Source organism: Pinus tabuliformis, chromosome 4_1 (assembly GCF_031772625.1).
Source record: "Pinus tabuliformis cultivar Carrire ecotype Pingquan chromosome 4_1, CPIR1, whole genome shotgun sequence".
In the NCBI taxonomy this organism is placed as follows: Eukaryota; Viridiplantae; Streptophyta; class Pinopsida; order Pinales; family Pinaceae; genus Pinus; species Pinus tabuliformis.
This window is the reverse complement of record NC_142303.1, coordinates 552247602-552271392: the sequence shown is the minus strand read 5'-3', so window position 1 is coordinate 552271392 and position 23791 is coordinate 552247602. Positions and strand designations below refer to the sequence as shown.

The following is a 23791-nucleotide window of genomic DNA, read 5'->3' as shown; positions in this document are numbered from 1 at the left end:
TGCTACCAATGAGTCTCCAAGAAAGAAGTAACCACCACCTGTGCTCTTTCTATCATGTATATAGATATCCTAGTCTACATCTTTGTATGTTGTTAGTAAGAAGTTATTTCCCTTTGGATACCATAGTCCATTGTGCCTTTTAGATATCTGAAAATCCTTGTTTTAGCTAATAGGTGGATTTTCTTGGGTGATGATTTATATCTTGCTACCAAACCAACAAATTACATTATGTTAGGTTGTGCAGTTGTTAGATACAACAAACTACAAGTCATTATCTATACATTTTTTGATTAACTTCTTATGGTTGATCATCTTTACTTAGCTTACACCTAGCGACCATAGGAGTGTTAACAAGTGAACAGTCCCATTCCAAATTTATTTAATATTTCTTTTATATACTTTCCTTGGGAGATGAGCATGCATTTTTAAGTTTATGTAATTTGTAAACCAAGGAAAAATGAGAGTTCTCTAAGCATAGACATTTAAAATTCAAACTCATCTTGGTTACAAACCCTTGGCTTAGTGATTTTGCATTATTTCCAAAAATTATATCATCAACATAAAGAAAAAAACTAAAAGATCCTCATTATTAGATTATATGTATAAATTATTGTCACTTTTCCCTCTTTTGTAGCCTTTCTTCTGTAGATGTTTATCTAATCATGAGTAACATGCCCTTGGTGCTTGCTTGAGTCCATATAGTGTCTTTTTCAACCTACATACATCATCAATATTGTATGATAGCTCAAAACATTTAGGTTGTTCTATATACACCTCTTCTTCAAGTCCTCCATTCAAGAATGTTGATTTCACATCCATCTGATATACTCTGAAATTCTTATGATAAACAAATGCTAGGAATATTTTGATTGGTTCTAATCTTGCTACAGGATCAAAAGTTTTTTTAAAATCCAATCCTTCAACTTGAGCATAACCTTTGAACGCTAATATGGCTTTTTTTATGATTTGTCCATTTTTATTTAACTTGTTTTTGAAGACCCATTTTGTACCTATGACATTCTTATCTATTGGTCTTGGAGTTAACTCCCAAGTCTGGGTCTTTTCAATTTGGTCTAATTCCTCATTCATGGCATCTATCTAATACTTGTCTTTACTTGCTTGAGAGAATTTTTTTATGTTTGGTCATGGATAGCATGACACTCTGTGCCTAACTAGAAGTGCCTACTAGTTTTCTTCTTGTTTAAACCTCTACTTCCTTACTACCAAGAATTTAACTTTTAGGATGGTTGTTTTATACATACCTTGAAGGTGAATTTGAAAGAGTGTATCATGTTTCTTTTTATTCCTCCTGTTTTGATTCTTCAATCTAATCTCCTCTGTCTTCATTGGTTTTCTGATGAGGTGGATTAATGAATTTTATATGCTTTCTTTTGAAAAGTAATTCCTTATCAAATTTTACATCAATGCAATCAACTATTTTGTGCAACCTTTCATTGTAGCATTTGTAGCCCTTGATTCCTAAGAATATTCCATCACCAACTCTAACATCAACTTTACCTAGTTTTACATCATTATTTTTAATGTAACAGTTGTTGCCAAAAACTTTGAAGTGTTTTATTGATGTTGGTTTTCCATGCCACAATTCATAAGGTGTCTTATCATTGTTGGTCCTAAGATATGCTTTGTTTAAAATATGGATTATTATATGAATAGATTCAACCCAATATCTGTGGAAAAATTATTTCATCCATTATTGCTCTTACCATTTCTTGCACTGATGTCTTCTACCTTTCAACTACTCAATTTTGTTGAGGGGTGTCTACAATTGTAAATTGTCTCTTTATGCCATTTTCTTCACAAAAGTCATCAAACTAATTTGAAGTAATTTCCCAACCTTTGTCAAACTTTACTCACTTTATTTTGTATCTAGTTTGATTCTTAGCAAGGGCTTTCAAAATTTTGAACTTTTCAAATGCTTTTGATTTCTCCCTTAATAATGTGACCTAGGTGTTTTATGGATAAATCCCTTATGCGGACAAAAGCGGTCTCCCTAGTTTCATTGGCTTAAACTAGAAACAACCAAACAAACTACACTATATTTCCCTAGAGATATTCAAAATATAAGAAGAAGACTTACTTGGTATTTAGTGCAAGCTTCCTTCTTCTCTTTTCCTGCTCACTCCATCTCTAACTTTAACTCCCGAAAGCAAAACCTAGAAATTAGCCAAAACAAGCAAAGAGATTGAGATATACAACACAATATATTAAAATAAATCTAAATAAGAGATCAAGGAACCTTATTCTACACATGTATAATCAAAGACATGATGTATGGGAAAAACAATGCAATTTGTATTAATGATAACAGAGAAATATTACAACCCTTGTTGAGGCCTTGATGTTGTGAATCTCTTTGAGCCTTATTGTCCTTTCTTTACCCCAATGATAAATATTTCAATATCACCAATGCATAAGGATGGATTATGGACCTCCAAACTCAAATGGAAAAGATAAGGGGAAAATTAGAGTCTCCAAAAGCCAACCTAGACTCTATAACAGGTACTGATTTATAGGGAAAATGAGGTAGTTTTAGATCCACCATACTAGGGCTAGATCCACTTTGAAAGGAGGTAAGTTCCATGAGATAAGGGATAAAGCCTCATTAGTAGGAATTTGAGATCATATTCAACAGAAAATGGATGAATATGTTCCCGAAGCTTCTAGAGGGGGAAGCTTCAAAATTCTATTTTATTTTTCCTCATTTCTAGGTGTCACTACACTTTTAGTAAAAATAACCTGCGATGACCAACTCAAGTTGCATGTATGAAACCTACACCATCACAAGTTGTGAAGAAACTAAGTGTGATGGAGTCTCAAACCAGGGTTTTGAACCAATATAATCCAAGATTCTTATAAGTTTTGGGAATATTTTTGCTTTTGGTCTTGTAGGGGATTGATGCAAAGTGTAACATATGACAAGAGATCTAGGTTTGGGGCCTTTTTCTTAAGTTATAAAAAATGGTCTATAACAAATTGCCCTGTAAAGTACAAAGTCAAAAGCTATGGATGAGGACTGCATTTTTTTACCATGTGAAAATTATGGATCGAGTGTCAACTGGTTGAGATCTAATAATCATCAATTGGTTGTTACAATACATTATCATCATGATATCACCAATGAGATATGCATACCCATACTTAGCATAAAATCCGTTTTACATATACAACGATTAAAGTCATGTCCACTAATTGTGTATGGTGGACCCATGCTTGGCAGAATTTCTGGATGACCATAGCCATCATACTTCGTAGATATGTGTATGAATCGTGAAATCGTAGCCCAAATGGATGAAACTAGATCCGAGGTCTTCCATCTTATCACTCGATAATACGAATCTAACCATGTGAATAGACGTGTTGAATTCGAACACGGTAAATACCATCTGAATACCAGCCAATGATGAAATTCGTTAACAAACGCAAGAGGAACCACCAATAATTACAATTTCCCTCGAGGTACTAAGCAAAATCTATAAGGTATGAATAGATGAACTGAATTCGAACACCACACAAAATCTTTCAGTCATAGGCTAATGATGAGAACCTGGCACTGAAAGCGAGGAAACTTACCAATGAGGCATGCCAGTTCCAAGGTACTGAGGTGATTTTCTAGATCAACTTCCTAGATAATGTATTGAAGTCGATATGAAGTGACCCATCGCATGAGGACCTCGATGTATCCCTGATCAATGACACGAAACAGATACCAAGATTTGAGACAGAATGTGATAATGTAGAGTTGGTTCAGGGATGGCTTACATGAAAGAAGGCTATAGGTATTGTAGTAGATGTCAACTGAGGGCGGACTTCTCTTGAACATATCGGTGACACTATATGGAATTGGAAACATTGACTCAAAGACCCAATATAAAGACTTTCAATAAGCTGTAATAAACAAGGAGGAAATCATATTTCCCAACCAAAAATAGTCATAAAGGTGAAAGAGTGTCATGTTTCAGAGCAACTTACTGCCAAAAAATAGGTTTTATGCCCTGTTTTCCTGATTTTCGTTCCAACAATTTTTAATGAACCCCGAGAAGGAGTGGTTTGGTGTCGTCATTCTTGATGATTCCTATGCTATTTATGTTTTTATGAGTCCAAGGAAGGTGAAACTCAACTTTAATTCACATTTAGAGAGTGTGAAAAAGAGGCAAAAAAAAGACTCTAAGAGATTTCGTTTTTTAAATTTAGTCCCTTGGGTCCAAAAAGGCATAAAATAATACCCAGGAGAACATTTTAGTCATGCTTGAATAAAGTATTCCTTTTTCGAAAATAGTAAACCCAATTCAGAAAATATGTAAACTTATATTGGGTAAACGTCCTTTCATTTCTTTTAACGAGCGTGAAAGAGACAAGTGCTTGATAATCTTTTCATATTTTGGGAGTCTGAAAAGACCTTAAAGAAGACTTTCGGGGGGGGGGGGGTTCCTTTTTCATAAGTTTTAGCGAGCCCGAAAAAGTGATAAAAATATGGTCGATAACTTATTCTCATGTATTTACGAGCACGCGAAGGAACATAGACTAAGCTCGGTAACATATTATCATGTATTTACAAGCATGAGAAAGAATAAATACTAAGCTTAGTGACATAATCTCATGTAGTTATGAGCACAAGAAAGAACAAAGGCTAAGATTGGTGATGTATTCTCATGTCTTTATCAGCATGACAAAGAACAAATACTAGGCTCAATGACGTATTCTCATGTATTTACGAGCACAAGAAAGAACAAAGACTAAGCTCAGAATAGGCTTCATTTTTTACACAAGCTTGAAATAGAGAAAAACTATGCTTGAGAGTGATTTCGTTTTTACACAAGCTTAAAACAGAGAAAAACTATGCTTGAGAGTGGTTTCATTTATACACAAGCTTGAAACGAAGGAAAACTATGCTTGAGAGTGGTTTCATTTTTACACAAGCTTGAAACAGAGAAAAACTATGTTTGAGAGAAGTACATTACCCTCGACATAATAGTAGAGGCATGCCCTCCCAACTTTGTTTCATCCACCAACTCTTCTCATGGACCCAGATATACTGTTGGTTATGAATAGAAATATGTTCACCAGGAAGGAAGGAAGAGGATCATGCGATATGGGTAGAAGAAATGAAGGTGACATAGAAAAATAACTACGTTCATAGGTTTGTTTCATTTTTATGTGAGCTTGAAATATAAAATAAACTATGCTCATGGTGACTTGTTTCATTTTTAATGAGCTTGACATAGTAAAATAACTATTCTCATAGGTTTGTCTCATTTTTTATCTGAGCTTGAAACATAGAAAAAACTATGCCCGTGGTGACCTGTTTCATTTTTTAACGAGCTTGACACAGTAAAAGAACTATGCTCATGGCACTATTTACCTTGATCGTCGTTCCCAAGAGTCCAAGGCTCTAGAAGGAATACATATCAATGGCTTGATTGTGGCTTCCAAGAGGTTTTCATTAGATGGAAGAACAATGCTTTGGAAGGAATACATGTCGGTAGGTGTAGGCATGGAACAAGTTGCCACATAATTAAACTTTGGTGAGGGGGATGCCATTTGCATATTAGGAATGTTTAGTGAAGTTGGATGGTTGACAGTCAAATCATAACCAACAAATGAAAGCTGGTCAATAGTCACAATATTTCCATCATGTGGGAAAGACATCGCTTGAAAGAGTGTGGACACGCAAATTTTCATGTAATAAACATAGTCTTTCCCAAGGATTAAATTGAAATCCAAGGGTCCTTGAACTACTATAAAATAAATACATATAGTTTTTCCATCTAAGGTAATAGGCAGCTAAGGAAGGATCCCTAAAGGTTCACTAATTCTTCTATTAAGAGCCAACAAATTATGAGTAACAGACACAAGCTAAGGGGAAGTAAAGCTTTCCAAGCAGTCAAGGATAGAATGCTAACATAAGTGCCCTCATCTATAACAGTGAGATTTATGTTCTTATGACAAGACTTCACCATTATTTGGAAAGGAATTTAAGAAGGGAGACGAGGCTATGTTAGTTGATTCCAATTAAAGGAAGTTGCATCATTACTTAGAGGAGTTTCCATGAGAACGAGAGAAATTCCCCCTTGTTCGGTGGGATATGAAGTAAAAATAACAACTTGAGTGGTATTAATTTCACTGTCTAAGGGGTGAGTACGATCGATTGAAGATGGAATCAAGTCGGCTACTTTCTCAATCAATTGTTGGTTTGAAAAGGACTCGTGGGATTCACGGCTAGAGAGAGTGGGAACGACTGAAGATGGAATTAGATCAATCACTTTATCAACTAATGGAGGACTCGGGGAAAACTTACAGTAACCAGTTGGAAGTTACTATTGAGAAATAGTAAGGTTTTCCAACAATTTTGAGGCATCATCCATATGAGGGAAAAGTTGAGTTTGATGACTCCCTTAACATAACCTACAAGGAATCCTAACTTCACCCTTTATCCTGGGAACCTTATTATTACTAGTTGATGGTTTGTCACCAGCATGACATCCATAAGCTGGCAAAAAGGGTTGATGTGAGCCTGTGGACCACACTTCTAATACTTGGGGAATAACAGGGCAATCTCTAAAAAGGTGAGCACCCTTACAAAAATTGCAAGGGAATTTAATTTTACATGGCATGTTGGAAGGTTTTTCAACATTATCCACATTCATAGCAATGGTTGGTTGGTTGCCCCCTTACTTATTTTGCTTTTTATTCTTCTTCCTTTTCTTCTTCTTCTTGTTATCTTGGTTGCAACCATCAATATTTTCACCAAGCGAAGAGGAAGAAAGGGAAGAAGAAACAATGGGAAAATATGAAAAAGGTTCAACTTGTGGTTGGTGTTGTTGAGGAGATATTTCTTGTGAAGTAGTTTGGACATTCAAGACCAAGAAGGTTGAAAAAAACCATACCAGTAAACCTATCATGAATCTGGAAAGTGACAACGTAGCCATGTAAGGAGGACCAATATTTCCAAAAGAAGGAAAAGGACTAGGATTCTCATCAAAGGGGGTTCCTTTTTCATAAGTTTTAGCGAGCCCGAAAAAGTGATAAAAATATGGTCGGTAACTTATTCTCATGTATTTACGAGCACGCGAAGGAACATAGACTAAGCTCGGTAACATATTATCATGTATTTACAAGCATGAGAAAGAATAAAGACTAAGCTTAGTGACATAATCTCATGTAGTTATGAGCACAAGAAAGAACAAAGACTAAGATTGGTGATGTATTCTCATGTCTTTATCAGCATGACAAAGAACAAATACTAGGCTCAATGACGTATTCTCATGTATTTACGAGCACAAGAAAGAACAAAGACTAAGCTCAGAATAGGCTTCATTTTTTACACAAGCTTGAAATAGAGAAAAACTATGCTTGAGAGTGATTTCGTTTTTACACAAGCTTAAAACAGAGAAAAACTATGCTTGAGAGTGGTTTCATTTATACACAAGCTTGAAACAAAGGAAAACTATGCTTGAGAGTGGTTTCATTTTTACACAAGCTTGGAACAGAGAAAAACTATGCTTGAGAGAAGTACATTACCCTCGGCATAATAGTAGAGGCATGCCCTCCCAACTTTGTTTCATCCACCAACTCTTCTCATGGACCCAGATATACTGTTGGTTATGAATAGAAATATGTTCACCAGGAAGGAAGGAAGAGGATCATGTGATATGGGTAGATGAAATGAAGGTGACATAGAAAAATAACTACATTCATAGGTTTGTTTCATTTTTATGTGAGCTTGAAACATAAAATAAACTATGCTCATGGTGACTTGTTTCATTTTTAATGAGCTTGACATAGTAAAATAACTATTCTCATAGGTTTGTCTCATTTTTTATCTGAGCTTGAAACATAGAAAAACTATGCCCGTGGTGACCTGTTTCATTTTTTAACGAGCTTGACACAGTAAAAGAACTATGCTCATGGCACTATTTACCTTGATCGTCGTTCCCAAGAGTCCAAGGCTCTAGAAGGAATACATATCAATGGCTTGATTGTGGCTTCCAAGAGGTTTTCATCAGATGGAAGAACAATGCTTTGGAAGGAATACATGTCGGTAGGTGTAGGCATGGAACAAGTTGCCACATAATTAACCTTTGGTGAGGGGGATACCATTTGCATATTAGGAATGTTTAGTGAAGTTGGATGGTTGACAGTCAAATCATAACCAACAAATGAAAGCTGGTCAATAGTCACAATATTTCCATCATGCGAGAAAGACATCACTTGAAAGAGTGTGGACACACAAATTTTCATGTAATAAACATAGTCTTTCCCAAGGATTAAATTGAAATCCAAGGGGCCTTGAACTACTATAAAATAAATACATATAGTTTTTCCATCTAAGGTAATAGGCAGCTAAGGAAGGATCCCTAAAGGTTCACTAATTCCTCTATTAAGAGCCAACAAATTATGAGTAACAGACACAAGCCAAGGGGAAGTAAAGCTTTCCAAGCAGTCAAGGATAGAATGCTAACATAAGTGCCCTCATCTATAACAGTGAGATTTATGTTCTTATGACAAGACTTCACCATTATTTGGAAAGGAATTTAAGAAGGGAGACAAGGCTATGTCAGTTGATTCCAATTAAAGGAAGTTGTGTCATTACTTAGAGGAGTTTCCATGAGAACGGGAGAAATTCCCCTTGTTCGATGGGATATGAAGTAAAAATAACAACCTGAGTGGTATTAATTTCACTGTCTAAGGGGTGAGTACGATCGATTGAAGATGGAATCAAGTCGGCTACTTTCTCAATCAATTGTTGGTTTGAAAAGGACTCGTGGGATTCACAGCTAGGGAGAGTGGGAATGACTGAAGATGGAATTAGATCAATCACTTTATCAACTAATGGAGGACTCAGGGAAAAATTACAGTAACCAGTTGGAAGTTACTATTGAGAAATAGTAAGGTTTTCCAACAATTTTGAGGCATCATCCATATGAGGGAAAAGTTGAGTTTGATGACTCCCTTCACATAACCTACAGGGAATCCTAACTTCACCCTTTATCCTGGGAACCTTATTATTACTAGTTGATGGTTTGTCACCAGCATGACATCCAGAGGCTGGCGAAAAGGGTTGACGTGAGCCTGTGGACCACACTTCTAATACTTGGGGAATAACAAGGCAATCTCTAAAAAGGTGAGCACCCTTACAAAAATTGCAAGGGAATTTAATTTTACAAGGCATGTTGGAAGGTTTTTCAACATTATCCACATTCATAGCAATGGTTGGTTGGTTGCCCCCTTACTTATTTTGATTTTTATTCTTCTTCCTTTTCTTCTTCTTCTTGTTATCTTGGTTGCAAACATCAATATTTTCACCAAGCGAAGAGGAAGAAAGGGAAGAAGAAACAATGGGAAAATATGAAAAAGGTTCAACTTGTGGTTGGTGTTGTTGAGGAGATATTTCTTGTGAAGTAGTTTGGACATTCAAGACCAAGAAGGTTGAAAACAACCATACCAGTAAACCTATCATGAATCTGGAAAGTGACAACGTAGCCATGTAAGGAGGACCAATATTTCCAAAAGAAGGAAAAGGACTAGGATTCTCATCAAAGGGGTTTCCTTGAATGACAAACTCTAGAAAATTTTCCATTAGACTCAAGCTAAGGTCTACTAAGGAGTAAAAAGTGAGAATTTAATCAAAGAAATAGTAACAATGAAAAGGGTCACTAGGTATGAAGGGATTACCAGGTTGTTGTGAACTGCAATATACCATTAAGTACGTGTAGGCAATCTCCCTGAATGTTGTGTTCAATGTATCACAAACAACTTGGTTACTTAGGGCTGATTTACAACCTAGGGGGAACTTCCTATATACCTAAGGGTATGTGGAAGAGAAGTCTGTTTTAGTGTTGTCTAATGCTTAACAATACAACTAGAGTGTTCCTATATACTCATCATATATGGAGTGCCTTCCTATATAACCAAATGTACGTGGTAGAACGATCTTATATACTTCGAAGTACGTGGAAAACTAACCATCCCAAGAATGTAACAAACAATTAACGAAAACTCCTACGTTTAGAGACGATGGAACATGTCTTCTAGCCTATACCAACTAGATGTTTTTACTGTTTCAAATGCGACTTAGATTTATTGGTAAATTTTAAATATTTATCTTTGATTAAGATTTCTGTTTGACTGTAAAAGAGAAAGATTCATCTAAATTCCTAAAATGCAACTAATATGAGAGAAATATTTTCAATGCAATGAAGATATAACTAGAGAAAGGGAAGAAGTTCAACACAATGATGCAGAAAACAAAACTCCCAAAACAAGACCTTCAAATCTACTATTGCAATTTCATAAATTCAAGCCCTAGTTGTAGAAGTGGCAAGAAATTTGCTACTACTGATGAATTCGAACTAAAAACAAGAGATACAAATTTCTTCTACAATATGCGGAATATAAAATCACAAGATACAAACACATGCAATGAAATGCAACCATCAAAAGACAAGGAACACAATGATTTTACATGGGAACCCAACTAGGTAAAACCCCTCTGCTGCTTTTCATTAATGAAATGAGAAAAAGAAAAAATTACAATGTCTTGCTTCAACTCTGAAGCACACTCTGCACTGCAAAACTATTCTCCTACTTCCTGACTTGCTCTGGCTAACACTTAGTCAATTCAAGCCTTATCCAACCTCTTATTTCCTTGCGCAATCTTGGAGGAATTAAGCTCCTAAAGAATAGGGAAATTCCTTATTTCCTTGCGCAATTCCAAGGGGAATTGATCACCCACTCAACGTAAAAGTGTTGTACACTCGATAATATATAATTATAAACACACATGTGCCTTTTCCATCCACTCAACTAGGAAATTCGAATTCCATGCATGACTAGATCTATTTTTAGTTGATTAACTAGTTAATTGGGAGATCAGTGAGATAACAACAAACATAATTACTCAACTGACTTTCAACTAACTCAACTAATGATTAGAGCTCAACTAACCAAGTTCAACTAACAATAACTCAACTAGATTAATAACTATTATCAATCAATACATGAACAACTCTACTCTTAGCCTACAAACTCGAATTTACTGATCTAATTAGTAGAAAAGGCCTTGTCACTCTAGCTAACTACAATCCAAGTCATCCTGTTGATGTGGAAAATCATTTTTTCTCAATTTGACTAAGGCACCAGTAAAATGAAGCGTTTTCTTGTTACATTCTAACACTCTCTCTTAGCAAGAAAAGGGTATTGCACAACCCTAATCCAACTCCAATGTAATGTATTGTAGCATAAATAACACTACCTCTCATTGTTGTTGTTTCTACTACAACAGCTGCAACTGAGAAGCATCCAAAATTGATCTGGATTTAAATAGGAACGCAATAAATTACAGAAATAACCATAAATATAGAGATGCAGTAGAAATAATATTTCATTTCATTAATGTAAAATACTGAAATACGCTTACAAATATAAATGGAAATAAACCAGCTAGGGCGATGGTAGTTTATCTTTGAGAAGAGATGTGGCAGCTACATGCCTCTAAATTGTCTTATAATGAGGCTCGAAGGCCTATTTATTGTCAAGAAACAATGGAAAGCCCTAAACATCCAAAAACCTAACCCTAGGAGATGAAGCGCCAAATTATGGGCTCTGTTTTGGGTAAATTAGTACATCAACTTCCTGGGGTCGTAACTTTGGCATATGATGTCTGTTTGATGCGCACAATACCTCGTTAGAAAGATCTATCTAAGGACTACAACTTTGGGATGAGAAACATCAGTCTATGGACCCATGTTGCTCCCATTTCCCAAAAAAACTTCATTTAGGGCCTCAAAACGGCTCTGGAAGTTCAGGACCTGAAAAAACTGCTAAAAATAGTAAACTGTATTATAATTAAGGACACTGAAAAACTGAAAGAGACAGTTGTGGGGGTCCAAGTGGGATAGGTGGGTGGCCACCAACATCCACCTAGATCATTCCTCCCCCCTAGGAAGTAATGGTCCCCATTGTGTTGAGTTCCTCCATGAGATGAGGAAACTTCTGCTGAACTTGGTCCCTAGTGAGTTGTTCTGCAACCTCTTATGTGTCCAGTAATGGTGGGAAGCATGGTCGAGGGCGGTCCACATTGAACACTCAGTGAAAGCGAAGGAATGGGGGAATGTTGTGCTCCAAAGAATTGTTTCCCACAACCTTGGTAATGGTGTAAGGACCATATCGGAGTGGTCTGAGCTTCTGATGGGCTCTTGTAAGGCGTTCTTTCTGCATATGTATCTAGACTTTTTCGCCCACTTGAAACTTGTGTGTACCTAATGCTGATCATGACACTGCTTGTACTTGGCATTTTCCAGAATGGAGTGGTGATAGATCGTCCCGTTGGGTAGAGGTGCTATGGAAGTTAGATCAGACGAATGCTTGTCCTGACAGTGCAACGGTACCCCTGTGGGTGAGGAGAAGATGTCCTTGTCTTATTTCGTCACCGTATCCACCTGCTTCTGCTGCATGGAGGAACCCTTCCTGGGGCCATGAATGTGGCTACGATCTTCCCCTTACTTTGAGAGCGAACTAGATAGAAGATAAATTTCATAGTCTGGGAGATGATCTTACTGCTTTTCTTAGCAGAGATCAAAGAAGTGGCGGTAGGTGTGGCTACCTTCGATATCCTATATAATGTATTACACAAAGAAATAATAACAGCGCAATGCCTTGACTCATACACAACATGTCACTTCCACAAGTATGGTTGGCCTAATAATACATCACAAAAATCAAGTAGTGCAACATCACACAATACCTCATCTGTGAAGGGCTTGATGTTGTAGGGAAGGCGGCACTGCTGGCGGACTCGGAGATCTTGTCCTTGGTGAAGCCACCTGATGTTGTACAATTGCGAGTGTGGTATGGTTGGTAGTCCTAGCCGCTTCATGACCTCTGCTGAAATGAGGTTCTTTTGGTTGCCACTTTGGACAATGAATTGCAACGGCGAACCCTTCACCCACATTTGTGAGTGGAAAAGGCACTACCCCTCCTCTAGATCTTCGGGCTCATTCTTCTGGACCTTGACGGTGGCAACGATGGCACTGGGCTCCGCATTAATGATTTGCTTCCCTTTGTCATTCCCCTTGTTGGGTTCTGAATCAGGGTCAGAACATGCATATGATTTTGAAGCCTTCAACTCGGTCACCAACGACTGCTTGGTCCGACACTCACTTGTGTTATGAGTGGGGCTTTTATGGAACTCACACCACTTTCCTATGTCCTTCTTTGACTTCATGGTGTTGTTCTTTTCTCACGGCTTCGATGGGTTGTCTTGGGTCACCCCGCCTTGGCTTTGTCCTTTGTTCTTCGGATTCGTAGATCCAAAGTCTCGCTTCCTTTGTTTAAACTTCTACTTGATCTTGACAATGTATCAGTATGTCGTGCCAAGCAAGGAGATGTTCAGGAACTTCATCTCGTCCTAGATGTACCTATGTAGGCAGACGTGGTATTTGAGTACCAAATGCAACTCAGAATCCTTGATACCCAACTTTGTGCGAAGGGTATGAAAAATATTTGTGAACTCCAACACATCTTGGTCCCTTGCCGCAACGTGGTCCACTTTATGTATTTGTCCTCATAGCTCTTGACATGGTCGTATTGCTCCTTGATGGCATCCGGGAATGAATTCCAAGTGGGTGCGGTTGAAAATAGTGAGCCCGTACTTTCATCCTTCTACTCACAGTAGGTTTCCCACCAGTCCTTGACGTGGGGGGTTGCTTTGAGAAGTGAAAAGTGATATTTTCCCAACTTGAAAAACCATGAACAAAAAAAAACCATCTAGCAAATTTAACCATTTATCTACAACATCTGCATCTATCTGACCCTTGAATATGGGGATTTCAAAGTTAACTTGTACCTTAAAGGGTGTGGCATTTCCAAAGTAGCTGTTGGAAGCAGATGCGTCGCCCCGGGGTAGCCACTGAAGGATCTGGGCAAAGTTTTCCATCATCGCATTCCTTTGTCGCTCGAGGGCTTCTTCAAGCAAGATTTTGACAAGATCTCCTACCCCCTCATCTTTCTTTTCATTCGCCATGGGAGGCTGTCGGGATTTGCAAGGCTGATCTTGCAAAGGTTCGACCAATTCAAGCCCTAACTCCTTATATCCCAACCTCGTTGGGGACATGCATAGAAAAACAGAGAAAGAGCAGACCCCTCTGATACCACTGATCCAGACTTCAACAAGAATGCAATAAAGTACAAAAATAACCATAAATATAGATATGAAACATAAATAATACTTCATTTCATTAATGTAAAATACTGAAATATGCTTACAAGTAGAAATGGAAATAAACCAGCTAGAGTGATGGTAGCTTATCTTTGAGAAGAGATGTGGTGGCTACATGTCTCTGAACTATCTTACAATGAGGCTCGAAGGCCTATTTATTGTTGAGAAACAATGGAAAACCCTAAACATCCAAAAACCTAACCCTAGGAGATGAAGCGCCAAAATATGGGCCTCTTTTTGGGTAAATTGGTACATCAACTTCCTGGGGTCGTAACTTTGGCATACAATCTCTATTTGATGCACACAATACCTCGTTAGAAATATCTATCCGAGGATTACAACTTTGGGATGAAAAACATCGGTCCGTCGGTCCATGGACCCATGTTGCTCCCAGTTTTCCCAAAAAATGTCGTTTAGGGCCTCAAAACAGCTTCAGAAGTTCAGGACCTGAAAAACTGCTAAAAATAGTAAACTGTGCTATAATTAAGGACACTGAAAAACTGAAAGACACAGTTGTGGGGGTTCAAGTGGGATAGCTGGGTGGCCACCAACATCCACCTGGATCAAAAATGCTAAATCAACTGTGTCTCTGGGTTGCAACTGTCTCTTGAGCATTTGACTACTACCAGTCTATGCATTGTCTATTGGGAAATATGCGTTGTTGCTGACTATGCTACTGAGCCTCTTTCTCTTCTATCAACACTGCTCTATGCTCCTCAATATCTGACTGCTCCAACTCACATTGATCCTCCTGCTACTGAATATTATGGGCCCCTATAGCAAGATAATGATCCATGAGGAAAGTATACTGCAATTGCTACTGCTCTCCTATGAAACCTGTCCAAACCTTTTCAACTCTGGGACTAAGACTCTACATTGCCCCACCTCACTCTTGGAGGTGTAGTTAGATGTATGGTCAAATTTACCTCTAGCTTGTAGATATTTTTAACTCTAAATCCAATCTATTTCACTAGCCCAATGGCAACATGCTTCAAAAACACTTTGCCCCTACTGAACACAACATCATAACCTTTGTCCTCTAATATAGCTACATGAATCAATTTTTTCTTTAGCCCCGGTACATACATAAAAAATTTCAAATGAAGAAGAGAATCACCTCAATAAACTATTTCCTTTCAATGATTTTTTTTTTTGGAAGCTATCATCCTATGTGCCCTCAAATCAATTTGACCTAAGGTCTAGGTGAATTTATCATTTTAACTTCATTATGGCCTCCGTGTGACAACCTAATTGGGTGGTATTTGAGTTGTTTGGAGACTCTTACTTAGTTATTGTTAGATTATCTCTATCTAGCTTTAATCAAGTATTTAATATTTGGGTTAGAATTTGGAGAGTCTGTTGGAATGAATTTTGTCTTTTAAAAGATAGGGATGGGTACCATTATTGAGTTTAGTGTTATAGATTTACCTCACGAGCATATGAGAAACATTTTTGGGCATTGTGATATTTTATGTGATTAAACTCAAGAGTGGGTAGCATGACTATGCAATGTATAATAACTGGGAGAAAAAAATATATAAAGACCCAACAAACACTTCTCAAAAAGGAAGGATCAATTGGAAGAACGAAGAAGTGAAATTGTCTTTCAAGAGATTGGAGAGGAGAGTGATAAGGAAAAAATTGTAGAAGAGAAGGATACGATAAACAATCAATAGGAGGAAGTTAAAAAAGTTAAGTTAAAGCATAAACTTGGGTTTGAAGAAATCATAAGCATATCATCTTCATTAACCTTCATTGGTTCATCTAAACTTAGGAATATAGTAGTCAAGGATGAGGAAAATGCATATTCACATATTAAAAAAATTGCAATAATACACCCTTACATCATGTCGTTAATTGTAAGGAGGCACACACATCTTAGACATGGTAACAATAATGCCTAAACTCTCTTCATGTTTTACCAATATCATATTTGTTAACCTTCATTGGTTCATTTGAACTTAGGAATATAGTACTCAAGGATGACGCAATTGTAGATTCACACATTAGAAAAATTGCAAGAATAGACCCTTACATCATGTCATTGTTAACTGGAAGGAGGCGCACACATCTTAGACATGGTAGCACAAATGCCTACACTCTCTTCATGTTTTACCAATATTGTTTTTGTTAATTTAGTTTGTGAGGTTGTATATAATCTATGCTTATATTAGTAGTAATAGAACTTCATGAACAAAACAACAAGATACAATTTAGGAATTTCTTTGAATCATTTGAAAACTTTTGAAAGGGACTTTACATAAATTTTCCACTTGTGCCTTTGCTATTGAATGTTGATCCTTTTGATCTAGATGATTATTCTCTCTATTAGGTAAGAAATCTTTAACAAGGGTGACTAAAGGAAAGACTCTTGTACTCTATTCTCAAGAAATTAGTTATTTAAAATAACATCAAATTAGTATCAAGGAGGGATGAAAATCGCAAGGTTTAAAAAATACTCAAATTTAATTAATAAATTCCCTAGAGATGCATTCAAAACGATAAGTAAACATGTAATGCAATAACTTTAAGTTAGCTGGTGTTTGATGGATAATTCATAAATTATCCACTAAAGTGTTGCTTTCTGGTACATACCGCACTGAGGCACCTCTTTCTTTTTTCCCATGGGCTTATTCACTTTCCATTCATGAATTATTGGAGAATACACCATACAAATGAGGAGAAACTAGCCAGAGCTTTGTTTCTTAAAAGGAGAAATGAATAATGGAAAATCTTTTAGCCCAAATAATCACTCAAACATAAATTGGGATAAGAACAACTCTAGAAAGGTTGAAGTTCATTGCGTACGAACACAAAAACAAGTATTATTCCAAATTCATGAATTACAAGTATTTCATATTTAGAATTACTAGTATTGATTACATAGCCTCACCTCAAGAAGCAATTTGTCCTTTAAGCAAGATAGAAACCTTGTAGCTTAATGGATAGGCATGATAGAAGTGATTGAAATGGGTATGATAGAAGGATATAGTAGTTATAACGACGGGATTAGAATACCTAAGTGATGAGAAACATTATAGATGGCCAACATGCCAACAACGAATCAGAAAATAAAATAGTAATTACACGAAGCATTGATTGCAATGAAAATCCATTTTACTGCAATCAATGACTCATTACAATGTTAATGCATATTAACATTGTATCTCCTAAAATACAAATGATAAATTTGTTTTTTAAATAATTTTCAATTCTGATAATTTATAAAAACAAATCTCATACTTCAGAAAATAATTTCAAATGACATACTATTTAACCAATAAAAATAAACCATTTCTCATGATATGAATAAAAAAATTATTTCTAAAATAAATGAAATAAAAATAAAACTTTGAATATATTTACTAATAACAATAAGAGTCATGGCCAGGAGCTTCTCATAAGTTATTTTGGGGTTGATAGTTTTAGATGGCCAACATGCCAACAACGAATCAGAAAATAAAATAGTAGTTACACGAAGCATTTGATTGCAATGAAAATCCATTTTACTGCAATCAATGACTCATTACAATGTTAATGCATTGTATCTCCTAAAATACAAGTGATAAATTTGTTTTTTAAATAATTTTCAATTCTGATAATTTATAAAAACAAATCTCATACTTCAGAAAATAATTTCAAATGACATACTATTTAACCAATAAAAATAAACCATTTCTCATGATATGAATAATTTTTTTTTTTCTAAAATAAATGAAATAAAAATAAAACTTTGAATATATTTACTAATAACAATAAGAGTCATGGCCAGGAGCTTCTCATAAGTTATTTTGGGGTTGATAGTTTTTTTTAATAGCGAGAGTGAGTGGCTTGATAAGTTGTGTTTTTATTTTGTTTTTCCCTTTTTTTTACAAAGAATTAATGATATTTTTAGATATATGTAATACTCTGTAAACCACATATATCAAAAACTCATAGTTTAACTTAGAATTGTGGCTTGATAAGTTGTGTTTTTATTTTGTTTTTCCCTTTTTTTTACAAGGAATTAATGATATTTTTAGATATATGTAATACTCTGTAAACCACATATATCAAAAACTCATAGTTTAACCTAGGATTGAGATGTTTGAAAATCACTGAACTAGAGTCGGTTCGAATATCAAACCACATATATTAGAAACTCATAATTTAACTTAGGACCGAGATGTCTGAAAATCACTGAACTAGAGTCAGTTCGAATATCAAACCACATATATCAGAAACTCATAGTTTAACTTAGGACCGAGATCTCTGAAAATCACTAACTAGAGTCGATTCGAAGACTCTAACTGGATGCCTGTCTTTCTAGTGTTACTATGACTCCAACTAAGAGACAATTCACTCCAAGGGAAAAATTTTCCCGTAAACTGATTGTGTCAAAAAAACATTTCATCAATAATTATTTTTCTCTAATTGGTTTTGAATTTATAATTTTTTAAATTAATTATTAAGTTCATTTTAATACAATTCACTCCAAGGGCAAATTTTTCCCTTAAATTGATTGTGTGAAAAAACATTTCATCAATAATTATTTTTCTCTAATTGGTTTTGAATTTATAATTTTTTAAATTAATTATTAAGTTCATTTTAATACTTTTTTCTTTTTTTTCCTTTTTTTAATATATGGTGAATTACTAACCTGTTAAAATAATTTGGAGAAATTTAAATTAAATTTGTTGAATATCATTAGCATACCAAAAATAAATTTAACAACCAACAACTCAGATATATCAATAATTTATAATTTAACAAAAACTAAAATGTTACACTGATAAAATGCCTATTTTAAAACCTTATCACAATTAACCAAATATTTTCTTTGAAATTTAACTCAATACCTATGTAATTTCACAAAATATATAACACATACAATTGAGAGACATTACATGTCTATTTTGAAATAGGTTTTTTAGAATTTTAATTTGATAATCAGTAATTATTAAGTGGATGTTTAACCTCTATGGAATATTCTAGAATAGTACTATACACAAATCAAAAATTGAGATTTATCTCCAAAGTAATTATGTCATTTTTTCTCTTTTAATTAAATTAATTAATTAAAAAATTGTCATATAAACAAGTGCCATATGAACTAAATTATGGTTTTTTTTGCGCATGCAGTATAGATAAGCCAAAGATTAAGCATGTAATCCTCTTTTCTTTTCTTTTTGTCGATCAAAAAATCCTCATTAGATTTCCATAAAGCAGAGGTTACAAAAGATGTCTTGATGACTCCCTTTTCCTCATTCCAACTAGACTTGTTGGAATCAGGGGCCGGAGGATGCCATAAATAGTTCATTACAAACATTATTTCCACCTGGTTTAGAAGCCATATGGTGCATGAGGAAGACAAAAATATTACAAAGACCAATTGCAGCATATCAAGGCGGGTGATGGGGAGGGAGTACATGGGGAGCTGTAAAATAACCAACACGCTCATGCATATGAAAATCAATATGTTCCACCTGAGCTTCCAAGTTTCGTAGGTGATCATTCATTTTGCGATCGAAGAGTGTCTAGTTGTTCCAATATCTCATTTTGGCTAAATTGGATATCATTCATGTATGTGACTAGTTCATTGCGATCTTCATACCCGTGGTCTCGAATTATGTCGATATTGAGTTGGATGTCTCGTAATTGCACTGCTAAGGAATCGTGATAGTTTTTGAAGCCTGGATTTGACCTGGAGAGCATGCTGGAGAAAACGCCACTTCGCCCTCACGATCCATGCTAGTTGAATTCCTAGAAGACGAGCTGCGAGTTGGAACTGGGCGGTCTACATTGAAGAAACATTCACCCCCACGGCGAGGCCTCGCTCTATGGCAAGGCATTGCTTTGACAATAGGAGGGTTAATCGACCGGGTCTTGGGGCACCCAATAGAATTCTGACTAGAGAAAGAGTGAGAACAACTGCTTGAGGAGGAATAGGACCTATTGGACTGAAGAAAACCAGAGAATCCACCAAAGAAGATTCGAAGAGAGCCTCAACATCTAGCCAGAAAATCCTTTGCCCAGTTTCCCACAAACCCACAGATGCAATCGACAACCGAACTGATAACAAACCCTTGAGACACCGACCTCGGGGTTGTAGCAGTTCACACAACTAAGGACCTATAAGGAAGAAACAAACAACCCCTTAGTCAAGTAGCAGACAAAGGAAGCTACTAAAGGCAGACTAGAGAAGGAGCATCCACCGTAGCCAAATGTAAGAAATCCAAGACCAAAACTGAGGGTGATAGCACAACATGACTTTTTGAAAACTTGCAAACACAATGCCCCGAATTCATAAATGTACCCTCCCCAAGACGCCCAGAGAAGGCTCAAGATACACAAGAGAGAACTCAGAACCTTACAAAAGTAGTAAAACAAAGTTACATGCTTAATGACAACAAAGGAAACCGCCTTGAGTCAGTGAATCAGGGTGGAATGACTGAACCAAAACTTCCAACCAGAGGCAATGTCAGGACCCAACTTTGCGCTCAGGAAAGAGCCGGGGTCCCAAGTGCTTGTTTGTAGGCCGAACTCCTACCAAACTAGTACGGACCGGACTACCAATTTGCGGCATCTCTAGAGCCAAAACCCTGACGAGCTGCCATAGTTTCGTCGCACACTCTGTCAACCTCCCGCTTAATTAAATAAATCGCCCAAACTTCCAAACAAAACAAGAAAGCAGTGAACTCTCTTATCATAACCGCAACCCCATCTAGATTGTTGTCCCTATAGGTGTACTGGATGATTAAACAATGCCTTAATTGAAGCATGTGTGCCGCATGGTAGAGGGGGAGAACTCCCAGGACCATCTTTGCACTATTTGTCCACCCTCATCGAAGGAAGCATGCATCATCTTAAAAATCACACAATTTAATAATAATAAAATTAAATTAAAAAAATTAACCTAAAATAAGCATTTAGACGGATATAAATAGTTATTACCCATTTAATTTATATGGTCTAGCTACTTTATCAGACAAGGTCTATTTTAACGAGTTGTTTTTAGTGCTATTTTTTGGGAGCTTTTCTGGTGGGTTTTTTATGGTCTAATTTCTCTAAAATCTTGCAGGAATTTATTGAAATCACATGTTTGAGTGGTAACCCTGCATAATCCAAGTGCATTAGCGGTTTTCAGGGTGCTGAATCCATATATACAGTCAAAAAACGAGTGTAAATAACACAAATGAAGATTTCACCTCAAAATTTTCCACCAGATTCTGGCCCCGGAAAGTCCAAAAGTCTCAAACAACTCCCTATTTTAATCACTCCTTTGGAGGCTTTTTTTAGGCGCTGTGACACGGGTCAATCTTAACGACTGGAATCTCCTGGTGGAGCTCCCGATTGACGCAGGTTCAAACTCCGTACACTTGACGAGAACAAGCTCCCACTAATTAAAACGGCACAAAATTATACTCACCCGAAAATAATAAATTGCGATGTAAATTGAACCTGGACTAAGATGGATTGAACTCTGTAAACACAAATGCAATTGGGCTCCGACACTACTATTGTCCTTCATGTCGACAATCCCAACACCAAACTTCTAAAAGAGTACGAATTGCTGAAATTCGTACTCCAATTCGAGAGGCACGCCTCATGGTCGACCTCTTCACGAAGCTGCCGAAGGAGTTTCCTTTTAGGCACAATATGGTATTGCCATCGGTGCGTAAATAGATAATAAGATAAGATAAGATAATTATATTTATGTCCAACTAATGACCACAAAGTAGGCCAAAGGAATTATTGAGTACACTGATGTATATACAAAGTGGGAGAACCAAACGGTCTCCTATAAAAGATACAATGCATGAAGTACATCAACATCTGGCTCTAGCAGAGAAGATCCAAGACCTAATAGGTCTGAGGATCAGACCCATCTCTCCTAACATCTGAGGCTGAAAGAATAATGCTGAAGAAACTTAATAATGTTTGTTGGCCCGATGAAGAGTCGACGACAAGTGCAGACTGTCCACTAAATCATGTCTTGGGGAAGTTCACACGCTGCTGAATGCTGGAGGACCTAGTCTGTCTCCCAGGGATAGATCTGAGACGAAACTGCTGATGAGATCTCGTGTAGCAAGGTGAGGTCCCACGGAGCTTCACTGATCTGGAGTCTGGATGCGTACTGGTATCAATCGATCTCTTGGTGCCCCTGTCTGAAGGTAGTACCCTGAAAAATGTTGTGATCCTGTGTGTGGAGTCTGGTCTGATGGGAGGCTGAAGAATATGCGCTCGGAACCTAAGAGCCTCCTGCATATATAGGGCCAAACATCTCTGATCGAGGTACCTGAAAAAGTCGGCGAGGGCCCGAGAATCTCTTAACAAGCAATGAAACCTTCCTCTGATCTCGTAGTAGATAGGGCATCCAAAGATGAAGTGCACCTCGGTCTCCACTTCTTGTAAATGACATACTTGGCAAAGTCTGTCTAATCTATCCACCTCGTCGTTTGTTTCTAACCGAAGTCTATGAGAACCTACTCTGAACTGGCCTAGAAGAATGCGAAGAGCATGCTTCCAGTGGTGAAATGTTCCTGCCTAATTATAATTAAAACGCAAATTTCAGGTTCACGGTCTTGTTTAATGTTTTTGTTCCTTTTGTTTTTTGGTCCTTTGCCGAAAATGGGTTTCAGCGGTTTCCAACTCGTGAAACAGAGAGATCAACGAAGTACAAATTTGAAAATATGGCAAAATTTAAAATAAAGAACAAGCTTAGAAGTTTCGAATCCATACAAACGTATTTTCGGACAAAAAGAGAGACGTTGGTGTTATGTGATTGTTTACCCTGGCCATGCATCTATCTCTGTTTTTCGATTTTCTCTGAGCGCTCTTTTTCATTATTTTCTCTGACGCTTGCATTGTTGATTGTTGATCTTTATTTTGTTAAGACGAGAGAAGACAGAGGGACACGAGATCTATGGAGGGTCGATCGGGAATATTACATAGACACGCTGAATTTTTATCATGGAGGTAGTATGTTAATTTTTTATATTTGATTTGAATCCAAGCCCTTCTTGGATTAAATTATTGTTTTTACCTTCATTTGATTTGAATCCCGTTTTGTTCGGTCTAAGATTGTTTTTATTTGCTTGTAAGAAAAATACCAAGAATCTTCTCATTAGTGTTCCCTGTGTTTTTTTGATGGGGCCGAGTAGAATAATATTTGTGGATGTGGATGAGAAGCTGCAATATTTTTTATCATGGAATGATGGAAGTGGTTCAAACAGTTTCGCTGAGGCCAGAGCTCTTGCAGGACTGCTTGCCTTCTGTGTGTTTTTTGAGATTCAGAACATTTCAATTTATGGTGATTCAAAATCGATGATTGACCATGTAAGGGGAGCCTGCCACATCAGTTGTCCTCATTTCTCTGGGTGGATGGACAGGATTATGTATTTCTGGAGAAATATGAAACAGTGCTCTATTCACCACATCTTCCGCTCCCAAAATGCTCAAGCTGACCGTCTGTCGAAGAAGGGGCTGTCTTTAGAGCCGGGTTTTTGGTCTATGATGGTTTCTGATGGAGAACGTTCCTGTTTCATCCAGGACTTTTCCATCCCTGGATTATGA

The 23791-nt window shown here is 36.7% G+C and overlaps 1 protein-coding gene across 1 annotated transcript; it reads left to right on the top strand.

Annotated features, from left to right (window-relative positions):
• The first annotated feature begins 23365 nt into the window (after positions 1–23365).
• Positions 23366–23791, top strand: LOC149177028 (uncharacterized). The gene has a single exon (XM_089421646.1). It carries the CDS (start codon positions 23366–23368, stop codon positions 23789–23791), a length of 426 nt encoding a protein of 141 aa, XP_089277772.1.